Source organism: Anabrus simplex, chromosome 3, assembly GCF_040414725.1.
Source record: "Anabrus simplex isolate iqAnaSimp1 chromosome 3, ASM4041472v1, whole genome shotgun sequence".
In the NCBI taxonomy this organism is placed as follows: Eukaryota; Metazoa; Arthropoda; class Insecta; order Orthoptera; family Tettigoniidae; genus Anabrus; species Anabrus simplex.
The window spans coordinates 274,269,593-274,295,580 of record NC_090267.1 but is presented as its reverse complement, the minus strand read 5'-3'; the positions used below and the strand labels follow the sequence as shown (position 1 = coordinate 274,295,580).

The window sequence follows — 25,988 nt, the reverse complement described above, 5'->3', positions numbered from 1 at the left end:
ACTCCCAAAGTGATTTATTAATGACTGATAGATGCTATGAAATGATAATGGAGAGTGTTGCTGGAATGAAAGATGACAGGGAAAACCGGAGTACCCGGAGAAAAACCTGTCCCGCCTCCGGTTTGTCCAGCACAAATCTCATATGGAGTGACCGGGATTTGAACCATGGTATCCAGCAGTGAGAGGCCAACGCGCTGCCGTCTAAATAAGTCCAAAACAAAAGTAATGGAGTGCGGTCGAACAAAGTCACGTGATGCAGGAAATATTAGATTAAAAAATGAAGTCTTAAAGGAAGTAGATGAATATTGTTACTTGGGTAGGAAAATAACTGATGATGGCAGAAGTAAGGAGGACATAAAATGCAGACTAGCACAAGCAAGGAAGGCCTTTCTTAAGAAAAGAAATTTGTTCACTTCGAACAATTGGAAAGATGTTTTTGAAGACTTTCGTCTGGAGCGTGACATTGTATGGAAGTGAAATATGGACGATAACTAGCTCAGAAAGAAAGAGAATAGAAGCTTTTGAAATGTGGTGTTACAGAAGAATGCTGAAGGTGAGATGGGTAGATAGAATCACGAATGAAGAGATACTGAATCAAATTGGTGAGAGGAGATCGATTTGGCTAAATTTGACCAGAAGAAGAGATAGAATGATAGGACATATGTTAAGACAGCCAGGACTTGTACAGTTGGTTTTCGAGGGAAGTGTAGGTGGTATAAAACGGCAGGAGTAGACCAAGATATGAATATGACAAGCAGATTAGAGCAGATGTAGTAGTTATGTAGGAATGAAAAGGTTAGCACAGGATAGGGTGGCATGGAGAGCTGTATCAAAAAAGTCTATGGACTGATGACTCAAACAACAACTTCCTATTATTTATTATTTTATAAGGATCTTCTTCCCTTTGCAACTTTCTTCCTTCTTTTCATCACTTTTCATTCTTTTTTTAGACTTCACACGTCTTAAGGTGATTTAACTGCAGTTCAAACTGTAACACTCCTACTTGGCTGGCATTACATTTGACATACTTTAAACTCAAAAATTTTTGGCTGCCAATATATTATATGGAACAAACATATTGTTAATGAATATGCCTATCAATATGGTCTTTGAAGACCTAAATATTGTTTTACATTCATATAATAAGGGACAACTCTTCGTCTGTAATGTTTTAATCCCCATGATTTTATTCCTATGATTTTACAAGAATGTAAATTTTATTCCTAGCATCTAAAGTATCATAGTTTTACACTTTTATTTTTGACATTTCAAAGCAGCTGAAAATGACCTAAAGAGGCTGAAACATGACAGTGCTCCTTTTCTGATGTTTTTGCAATGGTAAATTGTAAATAAATCTAAATGTATTGACTTGGTGGACCATTTATACTTGTTTATTTTATTTTTATTTTTTATTTTATTTTTTATTGCAAAATTGTCAATAAAGAATCAAAATTAAATTCATCACATGTTGAGGACTCTAAATGATTATGACAGTCAAATACAACCTTCAAAATTAATGTGCATGATCATGCAGAGGTAGTTAAAGGGCCTAACATTGAGTCCATCATTCATCCATCATTCAAATGAACACAAATTTCAAGAGTATTTTTTTAAATTGGAGACTTCTAGTTCTATGAACTTATTTTAAAACAATAAGAAAAACTCACCGCTATTCCGTGGGCAATAGCCAGAGTTTGTAGATCACCCAGGAACTGGTAAAGCAGTCTTGTTCTCTCTAAAGATGATGTTCCATGAAGGAATGGGAATGATAAGCTGTCCACAACAATTAACTTTATCTAAAACAAAATTTGAAGATTCAACACTAGAAATAAATCAGAATGCAAACAAAAATGTAGGACAGGAAAAGGTATATAGAAAAGAAAGTAGGGAAAAATGAGACATCACAACATACATTTACCGGGCAAGTTGGCCGTGCGGTTAGGGGCACGCAGCTGTGAGCTTGCATCCGCGGGAGATAGAGGGTTTGAACCCCACTGTCGGCAGCCCTGAAGATGGTTTTCCATAGTTTCCCATTTTTGCACCAGGCAAATGCTGGGGCTATACATTAATTAAGACCACAGCTGCTTCCTTCTCATTCCTAGGCCTTTCCTATCTCATCATCGCCATAAGACCTATCTGTGTCGGTGTGATGTAAAACAAGTAGCAAAAAAAAAAAAATAAGACAACCATACATTACGAAGGAATATTTTTCTTTTTTTCTTTTTTTTCTGCTAGTGGCTTTACATCGCACTGAGATAGGTCCTATGGCGATGATGGGATAGGAAAGTACTAGGAGTTGGAAGGAAGCGGCCATAGCCTTAATTAAGGTACAGCCCCAGCACAAAGGAATGGTAAGAGCTTCTTTCGCTTGATACAATTGTCAATATGTTCCTGCCATCTTTCTGCCTTGTCTTCTCTCCCTAGAAGTGGTTTTCCACCTGAGCTCTTAATATTCATACACCTAGTTTTCCTTTCTCCAAAATATTCCTTGATTTTTCTATACGCAGCATCTACCTTTCCTACGACCATACAACCTTCAACATTCTTGCACTTCTCTTTCAGCCATTCTTCCTTAGCTACCCTGCACCACTTTCTATCCACTTCATTATTTAATTGTCTGTATTGTTTTCAGTCCTCCTATTTTTTTTCCATTCTTGTACTTTTGTCGTTCAGTCTTAAGTGAGCAAGCAGAGAGAACGGATGTGCTAAGTGAGTGCTGTGGAATGGGGAACACCTTGCAACAATATAGAGTTGTGATAGGAAGTTGGCAGAGCAGATGGAAGAGCAATGAGGTAAAGGATAAGAAGACAAAGGATACGAAAGAGGGGTTAATGGCAGCGCTGCTTGTTGCAGTGGTGGTGGCAGTGTTGGTAATGATAGGGGGAGTGGAGACGAACCCAGGACCAGGTCCAGGTCACGTGGGCGCTCTTCGATGGGAAGAAATTGTGGCAATAAAGGAGCTGGTGAAGGAGGCTTATCAGGCAGACTAAGTAAGGGAACTGATAACGAACCAGGCTGAGGGTATTAAGCAATGCATCAAGGAGGAGATGAAAGAACTAAAGGGGAAGGTGGAAAACAACAGAGAAGAGGTAGAAATACTGCGGAAGAACATCAAAAACCTAGAAGAGGATCTGGTAAATGTGAAGATGGAAAGAATTAATGGTGATCAGGAAAAAAGAAAAACATCTTTATTTATGGAATTCAAGAAGGGGCCAGAGAAAATAAAGTGGACTTAGTGTATAAGGTGGTGGGTGTGGTGCAAAAGAAAATGAAGATCAACTTTAGCGAGGTTGACAGTGATGATGTGTATAGAGTGGGGAGAAGGAAGGGCAACAGGCCCATTAAAGTCTCGCTATTATCCACCCTGATGGCGGATATCGTGTTACGGAACGCAGGAAATTTCAAAGGGGAGGAAGTGTAGTTGAAGAGTGATATTGGTAGCAAAGCAAGTAAAGAGCTGAGAATTTTAAGGAAACATCTTTGGGTAGCGAGAAAACAAGACCTGAGAGCATATTTTAGAGGTCGGCAGTTGGTAGTTGGAAATGGCCGGAGGTCACATGTGTGAGGAGTGAACAAGCTTCAGGAAATTGATGACAAACATCAGCAGGTTGGCAAACAATCAGTGGGTGAAGGTGAAAGGAATGTCGAAGCTTGTGCTGACGTAGTAGTGAATAACCGTGACAAAGTGACCGAAGTCCACTGTCCAGAAGAGGAAGGAGCATCGGAAAAATCACTGAGGGAGGAGGGATTGGTGCTGTCACATGCAAACGAAGCAGTGGAAGGAGAAGAAAGAAGATGCCGAGAAGGTTTGGGTAGGGGAAGGAGTCTATGTTTAAAAGATTTGTGGGGCAAGAAAAACAAAGGCCAGGACAATAAGGCTGGTAAGGAGAGTGCCAAAATGAATAAAAAGGAATAAGGGGGAGCTGATAGAGAAGGAGCGAGGGTAACGAGAAGTAGAATGATCAACACAACAGAAGGAAATAAATTTAAGGGAGTAGAGGGGAAGAAATAGCTAGATTGGAAAATAGGATCTGTAAATATTGAAGGGGTACTAAATAAACTGGGTAACGATAAACTGGGTAACGAGAGGGGCGGGGGGTGATAATAGTAGTGGAGAGTTTTGACATTGTGGCCCTTTTGGAGACATGGTTAGGAAAAGGAATGAGTCTGACATGGAAAGGATTTGTGGTAAGGAACATAATGAAGAAAAAACAGGGGAGGAGGGGAAGATACCGAGGCAGAATAATAGCATTGCTAATAAAGGAAGAAATATGCAATAAGATTGGAGTATTAGAAAATTATATGGAAGAGGTGATTTGGCTGAGGGTTGACTTATATAACCACCCTATTGGCTCAATATATGCTAATGATAGTTTCTTCGAGGAGCTGGTAGTGGAAATTAGTGGGATCAAGGAGAAGTATGAAGAAGCGGGGATGATATTAATGGGTGACTGGAATGCGAGAATAGCGAATTTATTTCCCATATACAATAAAGAGGCGAAAGGCATAAGGAGGAGTGAAAGAAGGAGTAAAGATTCTGGAATAAATGGGTATGGGCAGAAACTGCTGGAATTATGTTTGGCAGGTAACCTATATATTTTGAATGGATGGTGGACTGGGGATAACGAGGGGGAGTTGACATATGTTACGACTTAGTAATCAGCTTGGAGGAGATGCTGGCGAGAATAAATAATATGGAGGTTGTTAACCGGGCTGAATCTCATCACGCCCCAATATCTATAAACTTGAGGAGATTGGAGCATGGGGATAGGTTGAGAAAAGGAACAAGTGATAGAGAAATGGGTATGAAACTTACTAAATATAAATTGACAGAGGAGACTAAAGTAAGACTTGATAAGTATTTACAAAATGAGTTCCTAATTATTAATATAGGGTGTGAAGTAGCACTGAAATGTAATAATGTGGATAGGGCGTTAGAGCTAGTAGAATACCCCATACAGAGGGTAGCAGAGGTTACAATCACAGAGGGAAAAGGGTTGAGGAGACTGAAGGGTGGTAGAATAGTGAGTGTAAGGGATTGAGGAGAGTAGTTTTAAGGGCGCTGAAAGACTTTAGGAAGCACTGAGGGGGAGAAGAGAGGGAAAGGTTTTGTAGACTGAGGAGGGAATACAAGACAAAGACAATAAAAAAGAAAAAGTTATGGAGGAAGGAACAAGCGGAGGTGACCAATGGGGAATGCAAAAGCAAGAAAGGTGAAAATGTATGGGAGAGAATCAATAAAATTAATAGGGGAGAGATGAGGTACAGTAAACCTAAAATTGATTATGAAACATGGATGGAATATTTCCGTAAACTGTTAGGAGGGAAGGATAGGTGGAAGGGAGACAGAGGGGTGGAGGTGATTGGGAGGGAGTTGACAGTAGGGAGTTATGAGTTGGATAAAGAAATATCGGGGGAAGAGGTATTGGAAGTGTTAGGCAAAGCCAAAAATAGGACTGCTGGGGGTGGGAACGGAATAAGAAATGTATTTTGGAAAGAAGCAGTAAAGAATAGTACGATGAAGGAGTGTATAATGAAGTTATTTAATAAGGTGTTCAAAGGTACCAATTTCATGAAGGAGTGGCAGAAAGGTATTATATGCACTATTTACAAAAAGAAAGGAGCGAGGAACAACCCTAGCAACTACAGGGGTATAATGCTTTTAGACGCACTCAGTAAGGTGTACACGGGTATTTTTGTGAATAGGTTGAGAAAATGAGCTGAAGAGTTTTCTATATTATCGATCTATCAGAGCAGATTCAGGAAAGGATGTAGAATGATGGATAATATGATGATAGTGAAGAAAATAATTGATAAGTATATGAGGAAGGAAGGAAGTAAGGTGTATATAGCATTGGTCAATTTTGAAAAGGCCTTCGATACAGTGAGTAGGAAGGCGCTGCTTGAGAGATTGGGTAGGGTGGGAATTTCCAAAAAGATGAGATGTGCGATTAAGGCTATATATGAGGAAGTGTATTGTAGCATTAGATTAGAGGAAGGGGTTGTAAGTGATCTGATCAAATCAAATATAGGTTTTAAACAGGGTTGCAAATTATCTCCTATTATTTTTTTTATTTTTATCAATGACATATTAGAAAGGCATGGGAAGGAGTGGGCGAGTCCTGTATTAGGTGATCTAGAAATCCCAGGTCTGATATTTGCAGACAATGTATTATTCATGGCGCTGACGGGAGGAGAATTACAGAAAAGTTTAAATAAGGTTTTGGAGTATGCTAGGAAATGGTCGCTCAGAGTAAATAGTAGGAAGACAAAGGTAATGGTACCTAGGAAAAATAGGAAACGGAAGACAAAGAAGCATTGGGTGATAAATGGGGAGGTAATAGAGGAGACAGATAAGCTAGAGTATTTGGGTGTTTGTATAAGTAGGAATGGTAAATGGTCCGACCAAATTAATCAAGCTAAGTGGAAGGGACTAGCAGCACTTTCAGTTATAAGAATACTGGAAAATAAATTCCCAGGAATTGATTTCAAAATACAGAGAATGGTATTTAAAACAGTGGTTTTAAGTTGGGTGTTATATGGAGGAGTAATATGGCGGGGGTTGAAAAGGATCATATTATACTAAATCAGATTGTTAGCAGATTTGCCAAAATTGTAATGGACAACCCAAATTTTACGGCTAATGCAGCGACTAGACTTATGTATAATGAGTATATAGAGGTTGATATCATGAAGAGAGCGTTGGGGTGCTGGAGAAGGTTGGTAACGGGTGGGGGCGGCTTGCTCCTACAAATGGTTTACCAGTACCAAAAGAAGAGTTCTTTTGGAGATTACTGGATTGACAAGGTGAAAAATATTATTGAGAGATTGGGTTTAGGAAACTATTGGGGGAAGAATTGGGAAAGAAGGAATGTAGTTTGTTGGAGGAATACGTTAAAAAGGATTAAAGATATTCAATCACAGGAGCTGGAGGCTGAATGTGGGAGAAAGACGTCCCTAAACACGTTTATCAGAATTAAACAAACAGTAAGTATAAGAATAGATAATGTGAAGAGATTAGAGAGAAGAGGAATAATCTGGTGAATGATGAGTATTTATAGGAATAAAGGTTGGACAAGAATGAATGACAACTTGATATGTTTATTGCATGGGGAGACAAGGGATGAGTTCCACTTGTTAATAGCATGTAAGGGAACTCGTGTGGAGAGAGAGAAATTCATGAGTGAGGGGCACTTGAAAGCCATGAAACAGTCGCCCAATGAACAGGAGATCGTTAACTGGATTGCGAGAGAGTGGAAAGAACTGGGAACTTAAACAAGTTTTTAGAGGTTGTCAGAAAGAGGTTAAAGGAAGCAGAAGTTACTGTAGAAGATAGCAGTGTGGCAGATATATATATATTGTTTCTCCTCGTAGTGATTGTTGTTTGCCGTTGATAGAGGAGAGCAAGGAGGGATATGTAGATAAGCAGCAGAGATTCAGGTCTCCTCACACTGCTGTTAACAGAGTGGGGGGAGGGAACGGGTGTGTACGAGCGGTGTCCTAGGTCTGGTCTCAGCTGTGTGACTCGGCTGGATAAGTCGAGCAGCTGACTGTGGGCACACCTGCTCTGACGCACTACTTTTGTCGTTCATCAATCAGGTCTAGTATCTGAGTTACCCATTGGTTCTTAGTTGATCTTTCCTGTCTTCCTAAACTTTCTTCAGCAACCCTACTGACCTACTGGAACCTGTTATAAATGTTGTGTATGCAATGTTACTTACTTACTTGCTGTCTTGGCCTGTGATGTGTGTGATTGTCGGGAGCGTGTCCTGCACTGCTTCGAGTACGACGGGTGCTGGCTACTGCAGCACTGAAGGGGTGAGGTGGTGGAGCAAGGGAAAGGGTTTGGGGAAGGGGAAGGGTTGGGGTGGGAGGTGGCGTGTCCTGCAGAAGTTCCACAGACATTCTCTAACAGTAAAACTCTTTTCTTTCTTTTACTTAGATAATCTGACACAGTCCAACAGATCGCAGTTATGAAGAAGGGAACATTCTCACTTTAGTTAATGGGACAAAACCAGATAACTTGACCCGAGCAAACCATAAGAAGATTTTAAATTGACTTGCACCTGTTTCATTGTACAAATACATCAAGATATATGATAATGTATTACTAACCCTTCTACTCATGGAGGTTTTACAAAACACAGTACCATTTAACTTAGCAATTAAGATGTTTTTAAACTTAAAATAAGAGTATCAACATTGTACCACTACAATCAAATGAATAAGTACGTGAATAAACATCAATCAAATGAATAAGCACGTGAAAGAACATCAAGATCAGTGACATTATAACAAACTGGTGAACATTTTAGATCTTTAAAATTTTTCTTCTAAGTATATTTTAATAATATAATGCACGATACTGTATTTTTTTGACATGGCATAAGCCAAAAAGCCTATACAGTATCATGTCTATAAGTACAGGCCGTGAAAGCATCAATGGCAACAATATAATGCATCACTGTAACTTAGAACTTGTCATTCAAAATTAGAATAGTTAGTGTTTTAAATCATCATCATCTGCAGTTTCCAGCTGCTGGCCAGGTCTGCTTAGTGTTTTAAATATTATATGTAATTTTTAATACAACTAAGGTTATTCAGCAGCTGAATATGACCCGCACATAGGGTCAAAATCGGTACTGCGATGTATAAAAAATATTTTAAGTACCTTATATTAAATAACAGTATTGATTAGGTGAAAAGTTCCAATCTTTATACTTGTGATCATTGGAGTCATCAATATGGAAAATGAAGTTAATAGAGTAATATGTGTCTTATTCAGTTGAGGGAAGTCCAGGTTCTTCTAGGTAGATTGAAGCCAGGTGGACAGCTGACAGGACCTCCTATTAATTTTAGCTGGTCAGGGTTTGAGGTGGCCCAATCTTCCCGCACGCTTGATTTACAATGAATCCAGTTTGAATCAACCTTTTGCCCAGTTTCCATGGAAGGTTTGTTGATTTCATTCTTTCAGGTTTTTTTCTGGATACAGTCCTGATGAATGGGCAGCAATAGGTTCCCCATACAATTATGCCATGTTTTCCTGAGCTGTCTACAAAGTTGTGGAGATTAAATGTTTGACAACACTAGTAGCCATTTTATGGATGTTGAACTAATGGTTCCAGATACAGTTCTCATAGAATCACCTAAGTGGATATCAACCTTCTTCATGTGCAGACTGCAGTACTCAACTACTGGGTAAACTAAAGCAAGAGCTGTTGTTTGAACAGAAGCTGTTCCTGCTCCCCAGCCGGTTCCAGTTAAATTGTGCAGGATGTTGTTACGAGTTTTAGCTTTCACTGCGTTTCTATATGAATGTTCCTTGTACGTGAGTGAACAATCTGTAAGAATGCCTAGGTATTTGGTGTGAGGGCTGGATTTCGGTTTTGGCCTCTGAATTCAACCTGACACTCATAGTTCGCTTTTTTATTGTCCAGGTGGAAGCAGCTAACTTCAATTTTATTTCTGTTGGGTTTTAGTTGCCAGATGCTGAAATGCTCATAAAGTTTCTTTAAGATTAGTAATGATATCTTTGGATCTTTTGAAGTCAGCATCCTGTACCATCAAAGCTATATCAACAGCGCATATGAATTTTCTGGATGCTGTAATGGGGAGATCTGCAGTGTAAATGTTGAACACAAGTGAAGCAAGAACTGAATCCTGCAGCAATCCAACATTCAATCTGTAAGATTTGCTTACATTGCCTCTTAGATAGATTTTAATTATCCCATTGCAAAGCATGTTGTTGAACATGAAGGCAAGGGTTCTACATGGAATTATTTTCAGAAATTTCAGAATCATGCCTTGGAGCCAGACTGTGTCATGTGAGGATGACAGATGCACGAACATCGTAATGGTAATTTTCTAGTCTTGAAATCCCTTCTCGATGTAACTGGTCAATGCTAGCACCTAGTCAAAATCCTACTTGTTCACTTTGCATGTAGTGAAATATTATGGCCGAGAGCCTGCTACAGAATAATTTAGATTTGAGATTATTTTGTAATACATCACTGAATAAATTGGCAAGCCTCTCCACTGTTCAACGACCAGAAGTTTTTAAAAATTCCAGGTAAATTCCATCTAACCCTGCTGCTTTCCCAGGCTTTGTTTCTTACAGAGTGGTTGAGATTTCTCCAGCTGTGATTGGTTGTGAGAAAAGTGAACTTGTTTTTGCCTGAGATAATTTCATTTTCTCCTTCTGGATTTCTCTAGTTTTAGCTTCGTCAGTGTCTGTCTAGTTGGGCCAACAATTCTTTTTGTTATTTGGTCAGGATTTATCTTTGAATTCTGATTACATTAGATTGGGCAGTCACTGCCCAGTTTCCTTAAAAGTGATGTTGCTTTTCTCCTAAAATGTTGGAAGTTCATGTTTGTCTCAAGTCTGTTCCTTTTCTCTTTCATCACAGAGTCTAGACCTTGTAATAATTCTTCAGCAACTTCAGTGTCATTAATTTTAAATTCTTCACACAACTCCCTTAATTGTTCACTCCATTCAAGAATATAATCCTTACGGTATCCTCGAGTGATATGGTTCTTTGGGAACACATTAACCCAACAAAGTGATTATTACAGCTTTTGCTGATGACAATTACAATCCAAAGCTTGTTTTCAGTTATTCGACCAGGTCAGGAAAAGAATGAATGAAGTTCCCATCTAGCAGAGAGAATAGGAAATGTCAATGAATATGAAATGTGCTGGCTGCGGAAGCCTGTCGCATTCCTCCGGAGCAATGATTTAATGACTAACAGATTAAATGAAATGATACTGAAGAGTGTTGCAGTAATGAAACATGACAGGGAAAACTGCAGAAAAACCTGTCCCACCTCCACTTTGTCCAGCACAAATCTCACATAGAGTGACTAGGATTTGAACCACGGAACACAAAGGTGAGAGGCCAGCGCGCTGCCACCTCAGCCATGGAGGCTCCCTAGTTTTTTATGGTATACACTGAATATTGTGTTCCATTTCACTGGTGAAGGCTTGCCAGTTAGCTTTTCAAAAATTCCAACGTGGCTCTGGGTTTGATCTTACGATGTGAATTTGTAGGCCAACTTTTATAAGCACATGCATATCCAGGCTTCAAGGAAAATCATTAATACACTCCTAGTGTAGCGTAAAGGTCTTCCTTGCAAATCTTTAGATACAAAGCAGAAATAAGGATTATATTCTTGTTTCCATCTGGCTGAGAGGAACGTTCCTCTTTCTTTGGCATCACATAATAGAAAAACATCTTTGACATCAGCCTGTTCTGCCATGTGGATACTATGTGTTGGTGTTTCTTATAGCCCCAAGAAGTATTTCAACTATTAAAGTCACCCAGGATAACTGAAGGATGTTGAACTTTCTGTATGGATTCCATCACTCAGGGTTGTGATAAGGGTTGGTAGAAATTCATTATTTCTATGTCTGGGGCTTTAACTCTGATGATCAAGATGTTATTGTCAGTGTTTGTATTTAAAATTTCTACATTATCTATATATTTTTTAAAATATATGTTGCAGTGCCATAGCACTTATGGTATGTAGCAGCAACGAGGGTAAATCCTGGTATCTTACATCTAGAGTGAAGCTGATTTTTCTTCGCAGTGTGTTTCCTGCAGCAGTACTACATCTATCTGGTTGTCATGAAGTAGATTACCATTGCACGTGACTTCATATTTGGCCATGCAGTGTCCTGTACATAGCTGAAGTCTTTGTCATTGGTCACAAGTCCAACTGCTACAGCACAGTCTCAAATTTCTCCCCACACCTTCCTTTTAATGTCTTTTCTTAGAGTGGGCGATGAAGCTCAGAACAAAACATACTTATGTTCTAAAATTTTCCTTATAAAGTTTTCTTACTTAACTCGGGAGTGGCGATGGCAGACCCCTAAGATGAAACTCTAACTACTGCGCCCATGTTTGGATCGCTATACTGTTAATACTTTGTCTACCTCCATTCACACGTTCCCTGAACAAGTTCCTGCATGCAGCTCCAGTGTTCTTTGTCATAGAGAAAGAAAACGGCTATTTAATGTGACTGGGGTGCCCGTGGAACCCCGCGTTACCATTTGTGGAACTTTTTGTGTACTTAATTCTTTGTCGTAGGTGCTTACAATATATATGCAAGAAGCACATGAAAAATGTTTGTGAACCTTGCATTGATACTGGAGAACACATAACTACTGAATCTGAATGGGATTTACAATGAAACAGAATTGCAATAAAAATTCAAATGATGGCAAACAAAACTGTTGTTGTGCCTGTAATTTGTATCAGTTTGTTAGCGTGACAGTGAAGTACTTTGTACAACATTGTAGTTTTATTCTCTGTTGAAACCTCTCTTACTGTTTAGTTAATAAAATTTGCTTTTGCGTTCATTCCAGTATCAGAGAAGACAAGAAAATGATAGGGGTCCGAGGACACCGCACGTTGCCAATGGCGTTATGAAGTCACATCACCTCTCTTGGGTTAATGGGTTTTTGTTGTTTACTAAATGATGTTGACATTTCAACAATTGTACCAAAGTATAATATTATAGGACAACAGCATAACAGAGCTACTATATTTTGGAGTCGTGTGTAAATCCAATGCATTTAGGAAGCCATGGAATCCGGCAGAGAGAATAATTTTCATCCACGTCGTATGTTCTTTGCATGACGTCACACTGCCATCTGCTAAAATTAGTGTAGCAAATTCAGCAGTGTAGGTTCTTGTTTATGAAACAGGATTTTCCAGATTGCTAACCAGTAAATTTTACACTGCAAATAGGTAACTGCTAAAAGTAGCACTTTTATGAAACAGGCCCCAGGTGCCTGAGCTTTGAGTCCCAGTCCTCATATCTCCCAGCATACAGTTATGATGCTAGCTAAATAATTAGTGGCACTACAGAATTCACAAATGAAGGTATCACACTGTCATGTGATTTTCCCACACTACCTTCTTCAATGCTTAACGGTCCCTGACGGTCAACACATATGGCCTACCTAGTCATGGTTTAGTTGTGGCTATGTCATCCTGTCCCCATTTCACAATTACATCCCCATGAGTCATCATTAGCAATTGTCTAACCATATTATTTTACTTTGTTATGCTTTGGCAGCCTTGATCATTTTTAGGAAGCTAATAAAATAAAATAAAATGCAAAAAAAAACTGCTTGGTATAATTCATTAAAAGATGGTCAAAATCAGCTGGTTAGAGGAAATAAAGCAGGACTTAAAAGAAATGAACATCACAGAAGATACCATCAGGGATCGCAAGGCTTTTGGAACTCTGGATGCAAAACACATATTTATGGAAAAGGCTAAAAGAACCACAGGGAAACAATGGACGAAAGAACGCAAGAAACAGCATAGCGAGTTCATGAAGAGATTTTGGGAGGAAAAGAAGAAAGGAAAACCATCATCAAGTTCCAACGCACTCTGTAAATGGGCATAACGAATAAAGAAGAAGAAAAGAAAATGTTAAAAAGGGCCTTATTTACTGTTGACTGATGTGACAACCAAATAACCATACAAAATTTGAAGTCGCCAAGCTCCTCCCTTACTACATCCATCAACCAAGTATCTTGAAGCCCTAAACAACATCAAGCCCGCAGCCATCTTTTATAACAGTAGCAGTGATTGCTGAAACATCTAGTCACTACTTTATGTGTATAAAGGGGTGTCTGGATACATTTAATCAGAGAGTATACAAGGTTTTCACATTGACAGTCAAAGAGCATAGTGATGAAGTTTCACAGAATTTTGAGCTCAGTTTAGCTCCTGCCTGTTGTAAGCTATTCTGTTTACACATGGAAAACTAAGCACATAGTACTTACATGGGCACCAGTCTTCAGTAATTCTTTTATGAGAGGCACAACAGCAATACAATGCACAATATCTTCTCTGTATATATAATGAATATTCTGCAGGATACTTTCTCTGGAAAATGTTTTCAGAGCTGCTTTCATGTCTTCTCCTTTCTGCTTCAGATAAACTGACTCAAGATGTCTAATGCAGCCATCAGCAATATCTAGAAAGAAGAAAATATCTCTCTAAGTTTCATCCTCAAATTCATTTCTTCCAAACCCTCAAGTATGTAAGATACACTGCAGCTGAGTCATATTCTATGTTTGCCTCATGATCATTTGATTCTAACACTTGAAAACTGTTTTGTGTCACTAAATTATTATTTACAGACTCTTTAAATGCAACATGTTTCTGGGTAGGCCTAACATTCTTCGAATTAACCTCTTCAAAATCATTTTCGCATTGTCTCGGCATTTCAACATTATTTTGTTTAAAGTTCTTCAATTCGAGTAGAGCATTTTCTAGATCCGTGGATAACATTTTGATTATTTCATCTTTAGATGAGAGGAAGTGGAAAGGATGATAAATAAACTTCATTGTCATAAAGCAGCAGAAATAGATGAAATTAGACCTGAAATGGTGAAGTATAGTAGGAAGGCAGGAATGAAATGGCTTCACAGAGTACCATATTTCCCGGCATAATCGTTGCCACCGCGCAATCGTCGCATCCTTTGTTTTCAATACAAAAATCGGACTTTAAACATTTAATCGCATAATCATTGCATGTCCAAGGCTGTAAGTTATCGCTTATCGGCAACGTCGCCAGGAAATACCGGTACCAACACACATTTGTCTTAGTAGACAAGAGGTCTGATAGAATTCTGCGTTATTACAACCACCTACCCCCGGCGCAACAGTCGTGAAGGACCTTGGCCTAGCAAGCGACCGCTGCTCAGCCCGAAAGCCTGCAGATTACGAGATGTCATGTGGTCAGCACGACGAATCCTCATGGCCGTTATTCTTGGCTCTCTAGACTGGGGCCGCCATCTCACCATCAGATAGCTCCTCGATTGTAATCACGTAGGTTGAGTGGACCTCGAACCAGCCCTCAGATACAGGTAAAATTCCCTGACCCGGCCGTGAATTGAACCCGGGGCCTCCGTGTAAGAGGCAGGCTACCCCTACACCATGGGGACGGCTCCTGTGTTATTGCGATAATGATAACGCAGATTTCCACGGAATTATTCAGCTCACGGTCAGCCAAATTATTTACAATGTCTCAGTTGTCATCGCTAGACTCTTATCTTACTACTACATCATAAGTGTCTGGGCATGGGATGAAAACTTTTACCCAAGCAGTCAAGATAATTATTATCCAATGGTATGAAAGTTTTATTTTATAAACTCGCCAGTAATGTAATGTAAAATCATCAATAACTGGGAAGAAATATTAACCTAATTACTGTATGTTTAAAAGAAATTGAAAAAATGAATGTTTGTTACTGACGTCTCGGAACACGGTCAACTACAGTAGATCTACACCGCGCTAGCTAGAGCGATGTATGAAGACGTCTGTGCTCCGGTTTGCGAGCATTGCGCAAGCGCACTAGTGTGTCGCAACCAACGAGCTCAACTGATAACAAATTGCTGCGTGCTTCCTTGCTGCCTAACAGTATTGGCTGCTCTGGAATGGACAGATCACAGATGCATTTATTTGTTTGTGACTGATGTGATTACTGTAGACATGTGTATGTGAGAATTTAAGTTTTTAATTTGTGTTTGGGGTGTTTGTAGAAATAATTTGTTTTAATAGTGAACAATTATGGAAAGTCATTTATATTGCAAAACATTAACGTATAAAGCATTTATAAGCGATTGTGGGTAAATATAGAAACTATTCTGTGGGCTTCAAGCTAAGCGTAATTGCCTTCGCTGAACAGCACGGGAACAGAGCTGCAGAAAGAAAATCTTCAGTGAGTGAAAAGTTGATGCGTGACTGGCGGAAATTAAAAAACAAGATAAAAAGCACAAACCCTTCTAGACGTGCGTTTAGAGGTCCTAAAACAGGGAAGTTTCCTATAATTGACAAAGAAGTGTTTATGTACGTCAATGAAATACGTAGCAATGGCTGCAGTGTATCATATGAAATGTTACAAATTAAGGGACGGGAGGTAGCGCGCAAACACAACATACCGGTAACTCAGTTTAAGGCGAGTCGTGGGTGGATTAAGGGGTTCATGCGACGGCACAATCTGTCAGTGCGAAAGGAGAACAACACTAAGCCAAAAGTTGCCTGCTGATTACACGGACAGGATTGTAAATTTTCACCGATTTGTCATACATTTGCGCAAGGAAACTTTGTACTTGCTTTCTCAAATCGGTAATACCGATCAGACTCCAATATTTATTTTTTTTATATGCCTCGCAACAGCACTACTGCGCTAAAAGGAGCACGGAGTGTATTAATGAAAACCAGCGGTAGTGAGAAGTTGTGATGCACGGCAATGCTAGCCATTACAGCTGGTGGAAGAAAGTTGCCGCCTTACATCATTTTCCAGAGGAAAACGATGCCTAAGAATATACAGTTTCCCCGTGGAATTCATGTACGAGTGCAACCAAAGGGTTGGATGGACGTAGAATGCATGCTGGACTGGGTTAAAACTGTGTGGGATAGAAGACCCGGTGCACTACTAAAACAACCAGCTCTGCTTTTTTTAGATAGTTTCCGAGGTCACCTCATGAATGAAGTGAAGCAACTTCTCAGTACAAATAAGACACAACAGATAGTCATTCCTGGTGGCCTAACATCTGCTTTGCAGCCACTAGACGTAATAATAAACCCTTTAAAGACCACTTACGTCGATTTTACGAGTGGATGATGTGCGGTGATCAGCAATTGACGCCCGCTGGAAATATCAGGCGTCCACCCTTGGACTTGTTATGCTCATGGGTGATGAAGAGTTGGGATCTTATACCACCTGAACTAGTCTCCAAGAGTTTCAAAAGGACTGGGATTTCGAATGCACTAGACGGATCCGAACATGACGCAGTGTGGCAGAGAGACGAAGAATCTGATACTGGTATTTAGAGCGGCGAGGACAGCGCATCAGATACCGAAACCTGCAATAATGACACAGAAGATTTCGAATAAATTGTGTACCGGTAAGTCCGTATTTCACAACAAAGCAATAATTTTTTGCAAGTGTTATATTTTAACTTTAATACTCAAATTAATGACAATTAACTTAATACGTTCAGTTTTATTTTAAGGTTGGAAAAACGTTTGCCGAACTGTTGCGAAAAATTATGAATTTTGTTTTAGACTATTTTAATTATTTGATGTATAAACGATTACATGCATCTTAAATTTGTATCAAATAAAATTTACTTATAAATAAATTTTTTGAGTAATACAAATACTGATATTAAAAATTCTTCGTATAATGGTCGCATTCTACTATTTTTTCGAAAATTTTGGTATAAAAAGTGCGACGATTATGCCGGGAAATACGGTAGTAAGATTAGCATAGAGTGTTGGTAAGATACCTTCAGATTGGACAAAAGCAGTAATTGCACCTATCTACAAGCAAGGGAACATGAAGGATTGCAACAGTTATCGAGGTATCTCATTGATTAGTATACCAGGCAAAGTATTCACTGGCATCTTGGAAGGGAGGGTGCGATCAGTGGTTAAGAGGAAGTTGGAAGAAAACCAGTGTGGTTTCAGACCACAGAGGGGCTGTCAGGATCAGATTTTCAGTTTGCGCCAAGTAATTGAAAAATTTTACGAGAGGAATAGACAGTTGTGTTTATGTTTCGTAGATCTAGAGAAAGCACATGACAGGGAAAAGATGTTCGCCATACTGGGGGACTATGGAATTAAGGGTAGATAACTGAAATCAATCGAAGGCATTTATGTTGACAATTGGGCTGCAGTGAGAATTGATGGTAGAATGAGTTCTTGGTTCAGGGTACTTACAGGGGTTAGACAAGGCTGTAATCTTTCACCTTTGCTCTTCGTAGTTTACATGGATCATCTGCTGAAAGGTATAAAGTGGCAGGGAGGGATTCAGTTATGTAGTGATTACTTGGGCTTGATTACTTGGACTTGGAAGACGGCAAGAAATTGTATATATTTTATGGGTTAATTTGATATGTAATGCATTTATGCATTTGTTTGTCTCTCCTCGGTATGTGAATTTTGGAATTGTTTGATTTTCGTATGGCTTCAAGATTTGTCTCTCCTCAGTATGTGAATTTTGGAATTGTTTGATTTTCGTATGGCTTCAAGATTGTTTCTTTATCATGGGAAAAGTAAAGTAAGATGTATTAGGAAACACCCTGTAGTGTACACGTGCCGGATCGGGATGGGATATTTCCGGTTTCGTAAAGTTGTATCAATTTCGTAACTTCTCGATGCTTCTCAAATGTTCTTGGTCAGCACTAATTTCTGAGCTCTAATTGGAGAAAATAAACGTAAATGTGATTGGTAGGTGAAGGAAAAAGATCGGACGCTCATTGGCTGTTGTAAGGTTTCCTAATTTCCGGAGAGAAATGTTTCGCTAGAGCTTGCTCTTCCTAGGCGTCTTTTCTGTTTGACCAGTGAAGGGAAAGGTTGCCTTCAAGGTAACGGGTCTTCTTGGCCCCTCCACCACGTAAGCACTTAATTGTTTTTCACCTTTCAGGTATTTATTTTCAAATGTAGTGTTTCATTTAATTTCTCTCGCCGGAGCTCACCAGTGTTTTCCTTCAGCTTCCAAATTTAATTAAAATGGCTTAGCCTTTTCGGTAAGTCGCGTCACATTTGTAAAGAGACAGTTCCCATTTTGTTGTTTTCGTAAATTAGGTTCACTGCCTTTCGATGTAATTATAATCTACAGTATTAATTTCCCCTTGGGGCTGTCTCTTAGTTTTGCATCATCCTAGATATATACACTTTTAGGACAGGCACCTGCCTCAGAAGTGTTTTCGAGGAGGCTGCCTACTAAAAGTGCGCTGCACTAGGATAATTATCTTAAATGTATTTTCTATGAATAGCCTTCTAAGGGCATGTTACCTAAATTTTATTCCTTCTGACAGTTTTAACCTTCCACTGCATTGATATGGTTCCCAGCCACCTTCCATACTATCCTTTCTTAGCCGTTATGTTTGTTAACCTGTTTGTTATGATTTTATTTTCCTGTAACTTATTATCATTCCTCCTTGGGTCAAAGTGTGTTTCTGTGTAACGATGTGTTTGCACAGTGGTAGCAAATATTATTATTATCATTACTATAAACTACTACTTGTAACCTTGCTTATTAGGGGGTTACAAGTTAGATGGAAATATAATAAGCAGTCTGGCATATGCTGATGACTTGGTCTTAATGGCAGATAGTGCCGACAGCCTGCAGTCTAATATCTTGGAACTTGAAAATAGGTGCAATGAGTATGGTATGAAAATTACCCTCTTGAAGACTAAATTGATGTCAGTAGGTAAGAAATTCAACAGAAATGAATGTCAGATTGGTGATACAAAGCTGGAACAGGTAGAAAATTTTAAGTATTTAGGTTGTGTGTTCTCCCAGGATGGTAATATAGTAAGTGGGATTGAATCAAGGTGCTGTAAAGCTAATGCAGTGAGCTCGCAGTTGCGAACAACAGTGTTCTGTAAGAAGGAAGTCAGCTCCTGGACGAAACTATCTTTACATCGGTCTGTTTTCAGACCAACTTTGCTTTATGGGAGCACAAGCTGGGTTGACTCAGGATATCTTATTCATAAGTTAGAAGTAACAGACAGTGAGAATGATTGCCGGTGGGAACAATGGCAGGAGGGTACTCGGAACAAGGAGATAAAGACTAAGTTGGGAATGAACTCGATGGATGAAGCTGTACGCATAAACCGGCTTCGGTGGTGAGGTCATGTGAGACGAATTGAGGAGGATAGGTTACCTAGGAGAATAATGGACTCTGTCATGGAGGGTAAGAGGAGTAGAGAGAGACCGAGACGACGATGGTTAGACTCAGTTTCTACCGACTTAAAGATAAAAGTTATAGAACTAAATGAGGCCACAACACTAGTTGCAAATAGAGGATTGTGGCAACGTTTAGTAAATTCACAGAGGCTTGCAGACTGAACGCTGAAAGGCATAATGGTCTATAATGATAATGTATGTATGTATGTATGTATGTATGTATGTATGTATGTATGTATGTATGTATGTATGTATGTAGATGAGAGTTCATGTTCCAGACATCTTATTCTAAACCTCAAATACGAGGAGTCCGAAGTGAGGTTATCGGAAACGAGATTGTCTACCGGATCTGACAATTCACTACCAAACGTATTCTTAAATGCGCGCTCATAAGAAGCATTAAGACTATTAATACTATTATTACTTCTGTGATAGATCCATTGCACTTCATACACATATTATTACCGAACATTTCACTCGGAGAAAAAACTAAATCACTGTTTACCGTCATGTAACTTTGGGATTATAAGTACATTTTACATCTGACAAACTAAAGCAGCTTCGTTAGAAATATATTAAGTTATTGTTTCTGAGAAACAGTATAGCAGTAATGAGATAGGACAAAATGAGAAATGAAAATATCACAAATTGCAAGAGGAATCCTTGCATACAAGATTGAGAAAGCATGACTCCGATGGTATGGACACACAAAGAGAATGCTGGAGAATAGAAGACACAGAAAAAAACACAAGGCGGATATACAAGGAAAATGACCAAAAAGAAGATGATGGGATATGTGGCTGAAAGTGAAAGAGGAGGGTGAACAGAAAAGAGGAAGGGACTGGACCAGGGTGATAAGAGAAAGAAAGTGGGAAGACAGTAAAAGAGAGAGAGGCCTTTTCCAAGCAGACACAGCCCATGGTTGGTTAGATGATAATGATTAATTTACTCATACCTAATAATCTATCTATGGAAAATCCAGAATCTGTATCCACGAACACCGCTTGTGCTCCTATGCCACCAAACGCTACTGGAATCTGCACATCTACACAAAGTTGGAAGCTGAAATACACATAAAAATATTAACGCTTTTATAGTTCAGAAAGAGGACATTCACATTTCTTTAATTCCTACAAATATGTAGCATGTTATCAGAGACAAATGAAATGAAATCAAATCAAATCATTTTATTTGCAAATGAGGCATCTACCTCGGTTGCAAATGGTACCAAAAAAAATACATTATTATCAAGCATTAAATATTACATTAACAAGAGAAGAAGAAATTTTCCTAAAATACAGTATTATACAATTTACGTTAACAATTTTTTTCTATTAGACACACAGTTCATCCTTAATAAATTTATATTATTTACAAAATTCTACTCATAATATCTTCTGTACTTACAAACATAATCAACTCATATACAGTATGTGGAATTACTTCAAATAATACTATACAACTGCTGAAGATTAAAATTTACATTGCATTTTTTAAACCCATTTTGGTACCTAACAAGCATAATGACCTGCAAGCCCCTCGCTTTTCAGAGTTCCTAAAGGGCCTTCACAGCTACCGTAGCGGTCCCAGGGCCCTCGAAATCCCCACTGTACTTCACCCCTACTTCGGCTGTCCAATCTCCACAGACCCAGGAATAGAATTAATTTATTCACAAAAACTCTTTATTTACAATAACCTGTATAGGTCAAATGCCCTCTAACATTTCATTTCTTTTCTCTGTTGCTGTTCATTCTTTTCTTGAATATCTGTACAGATTTTGGAAAAGGATCAAACACTTACCCTGGTAGACTGTTCCACTCCTTCACGCCTTTCCCAATGAATGAAAATTTACCCCCATCACTTCTGCTAAATTTTATACATGTGGTCAGCCCTGTCGATGAAATTATTTTCCAACTGAAGCCTCTCATGGATTTCTCCCCATGCTTCCTCTCCTGTATAGGCTATTCCTATAAGCCTAGTTTTCTCCCTTCTCTTACTTAAAGTTTACCACCCAATTTTCTCTAACTTTCCTGATACACTACTGTTTCTCCAGAAATCCCGTTACAAATCTTGTCACTTTCCTCTGCACGCTATCTATTTCTTTTATTAGGTATTCCTGATGAGGATCCCAAACACTTTTTGCATATTCCAATAATGGACGAACCATACTTAAGTAACTTTTCTCTTTTAATTCTTTGTTGCATCCTTTAAGTAGCCTCATTATGACATGTAACGATCTGTATGCTTTCCCAACAATGTCATCAACATGACCCTTCCAGTGCAAATTACTTTCAAATCTTACACCTAAGTATTTTCACTTGCCATCTTTTGGGATAACTACCCCATCCAAAGTATATTCAAATTCAGTTTTAAAACTCCTGTTAGTAAATATTGTAACAGTTGATTTGCCTCCATTAACCTTCATGTTATTCTCTTCAACCCATTGTTGGATACTCTCAAGGTCCCTTTGTAATTCTGAACAATCCTCAATGGTATTTATTTCCCTATAAACAATTATGTCATCTGCATACAATCTTATTTTTGATGTTATATTGTTCCCTAAATCATTTACGTATATTAAGAAAAGTAAATTTTCTCTTTTAATTCTCTGTTGCATACTTTAACCTTCCAGTGGGCGCGCATACCTGGATCTCACGTGTGGGCGCGCGGTGGCTAAATGGCCGCCCTTTCTTTTCACATAAGCAGTACTCGATTTACATGCAGTGAATCATGGGAAACTGAAATGAATAACTTCACATACATTTCTACAAAGCACACAATATACTTTATTAAAAATAGTTGATAACGTCCTCATAAAAGGACAGTGGCATGAATAATAAACAAATAATTCAGTCGTCTGAGGCGCAATATAGCATTTAATAACTGTAGAAAATGAAAATGAGGAAGTATTTTCGAAGTATAAGAAATCAAGCACTTTTAATTGCACTCCTGAACTAAACATTATAGAGCAAATAACATTCCTGAGCACTGAATTCAGTCTTGTCTGACACATAATAACGTTACATACCCGAAAAACTTTTTAAATGGCTAAATATTGTCTACATTTAGGAAGTTCAGTTATTTACGCTTGTTTCAAGAAGCGAAAAACAATTCTTCAGTGAAACAAGTAAACTGAAATGGCGGCAAGGATGAAAGGAACTTAAGTCATGCAGTACAATGACTTTCCTTGAAATCAACTACACCATATCTTCCTCTTCCATGTTCTTCAGGCAAGTATCACAGGAAACTACTTGCTGTGAATGCTTTTTGCAGACGAATCTTTCACATTTATGGCACTGTAGACAAGTACGGTTGTTCTTTTTTGACCTGCAACGATAGCAAATACATCGCGTTCTTGAAACACTTCCTGAACTTCCAGTCGGTTCACTATCCCTGTACTGTGCCAAGAAAACATGCAAATCCTTTGGAAGAGACCAAATCGTTGCACGGTGTTTCAAGTTTTCCTCCATGAGTGCCATCGCCAATTTGAAAGTATATTCTCTCCACGAAGTGTTTTTTCTGCGTTGTTTGCTTTGTATATAATGCATGAATTTATTCCAGCAATATCAAGGAAGCGATGAAACAGTACCATCGGCCACCTTTGTGTTTGTCTGGAAGTCAAGCACCGTGAAGTCATCAAGTCCGTGGAATGTTTTCCCAGATTGCTGATCAATTTCAGCATCATCATGCACTGTTGATAGAACTAACACAACTTTCTTCTTTTTTGTAACCACTGATACAAGGCTTTTATCATATTGGCATCCAAACTGGTATTTTCTGGGAACTAGATGTCTATTTTCAGTTACAAACTCGGGTGGAACTTCTCGTTTGTTCTTCTTCAGGGTGCCTACAAAGGTCAGTCCTTGTTCCAGTAGGTATTCGGCCAAGGGGTAGCTACTGAAATAATTATCAGTAGTCACATTTCGGTTGGTATTTTTTATTGGCTCGCTCAACCTCCTTACTACATCAAAAGGCTTATTTGAAACTTCATAATGCCCTGGTTTCTGCGTCCCACAGTATACCTCCTAATTGTAAGTATAGAAAGTTCGGGAATCGCACACTGCATAAACTTTGAGGCCATATTTGGCGGGCTTTTTGGCCATATACTGTATAAAACTACAGCGGCCACGAAATGCAACTAACATTTCATCTATAGTTACAAACTCACCAAGACAATAGGCACTTTGACAGTTTGCAATGAAGTGATTGAGAAATTCCCGAATAGTGGCCAGTTTGTCATTTTCCGTACGTTCAGTCCTAGTATTCACGTCATCAAATCGAAGACTTCTCAACAGGAATCGAAAGCGGCGTTCACTGAAGTTAGCCCGCAGTATTATCATTCCGGTTCCATTGGTAGTAAACAATTCCGATAAGTTTGTGCGGTTTGCTCTTTTCATAGCTATCAAGAACAAGGCACCAAAAAGAGCTAAAATTTCTGATCTTGTTGTTTCTCTAAAATCTCTTTCTCGACCTTCTGGATGTTGCATTTTTACCCTGTCAATAAACGTATTTGTGTGTCTAACAATTTCATCGACCATGTTTGAATTTATTATGGTGAGAAAACATTCTAGTTCAGTTTTACAATGGCGAGCTTGTCCTTTAGGACCAGGAAAAGTTTTTATCAAGTTCTTCGCCTTTGTTTTTGTACTTCTTCCCATGGGATTATTTGCCCATAATGTCTCACCATCTCTCCCAATGAAGAAACGTAGGGTGCTGACATCACGGTCGTCATCGCTTACATCATCAACCCTGTCCATCTCAACTTCAGAGTCACTGCTGTGAACGTCCATTTCGATAACTTCGGGTTCGAAGTCAATATCATTAGGATCGTCCCAAACATCTTCTCCTTCATTCGTTTCTTCTTTTTCTTCCAATTCATCAAGAATTCGGAGAATAGAATCAGGATCATTGTATCGTGCCCTGAAACGCGTAATAAGACACAATTACGTCAATATTATTCAAGAAAAACAATAGGACAAAGGAGGAAATCACTCAGAAAACTAAGGAAACTTCAAAATATAAATATGTTTGAACATTTATGCACAAAAGAAAACGTTCCCCTCTCTCTTTCACACACACACACGCACACACGAGCGAAATATATTTACTTACATGTTTCGTTCGGGTGTGAGAGAACACGAAAACAATCGGGCGCGTGGCGGCAGACTGGCCGCCTGACTCGAACGACAATGGCACACACCACTTAGCAACTGAACAGCAGCAGATCGGCGCCGACTGGAAAAAGTACGAAAGCGCTGTCTCGCATCAAAATGAGTAATTAAAGAATAGCCGGCAGTCCTGCCTAGCTAGTTGTCCATGAAGGGCACAATCTCGCGATTTTCTCCAAAAGGCGGCCAAATTGCCGCCCACGCGCCCGCTGGAAGGTTAAGTAACCTCATTATGGCATATGTATGCTTTCCCAACAATGTCATCAATATGACCCAGTGCAAATTACTTTCAAATCTCACACCTAAATATTTGCACTTGCCATCTTTTGCGACAATTACTTCATCCAAAGTATATTTAAATTCAGTTTATATGCTCTTGTTTGTAAATGTTATAACAGTTGATTTGCCATCATTAACCTCCATATTATTCTCTTCAATCCATTGTTGGATACTGTCAAGGTCCCTTTGTAATTCTGAACCATCATCAATGTTGTTTATTTTTCTATAAACAATTATGTCATCTGCGTACAATGTTATTTTTGATGTTATACTGTTCCCTAAATCGTTTGTATATATTAACCCATATGCATCCACCCGCCCTTTGCTCTGACATTGCTAGGAATCCGCCAACTTTTTAGTATGCAACCTGGGTGTTGCAAGCTTTCGGTTAAAACAGTATAGTGGGTGATCGACTGCGCGTATTATCACTGGACCTGTTGTATATTATTGAGAAATTCCACACTATTGCTCATGACACCAAAAACAGAACAATACAGAAATATAACACACAAAAAATCCCTTTGAAATCTTAAATTTTTCATTACCTTATCTCACTTCAGAAGTTCTTTAGTGTGTGTTATGGCCTTAATTATACGACATGAGCCTAACATTTGCCTGATGTGGAAATAAGGAATTAATGGGAAACAAATCATGAGTAAGTGAATGAAGAGATTCGAACCTATATCCCAAATACGAACTTACAGCCGTATGTCTCTCTCGGTGTATTATTATTATTATTATTATTATTATTATTATTATTATTATTATTATTATTATTAAGTCCTGGGATCAGTGGTAAAGTGTTCACATCCAGGTACC

The 25,988-nt window shown here is 38.8% G+C and overlaps 1 protein-coding gene across 1 annotated transcript in view; it reads right to left on the bottom strand.

Annotated features, from left to right (window-relative positions):
- Window positions 1-25,988, bottom strand: part of LOC136866246 (DNA repair protein RAD51 homolog 3) — a 104,701-nt gene that overhangs the window by 28,431 nt on the left and 50,282 nt on the right. Inside the window, exons 4-6 of the mRNA XM_067143042.2 lie at window positions 20,678-20,784; window positions 13,798-13,991; window positions 1,668-1,796 (exon numbers count right to left, since the gene is read on the bottom strand). Of these exons, the coding sequence (XP_066999143.2) occupies window positions 1,668-1,796; window positions 13,798-13,991; window positions 20,678-20,784 (430 nt within the window). The remainder of the gene's footprint in view (window positions 1-1,667; window positions 1,797-13,797; window positions 13,992-20,677; window positions 20,785-25,988) is intronic.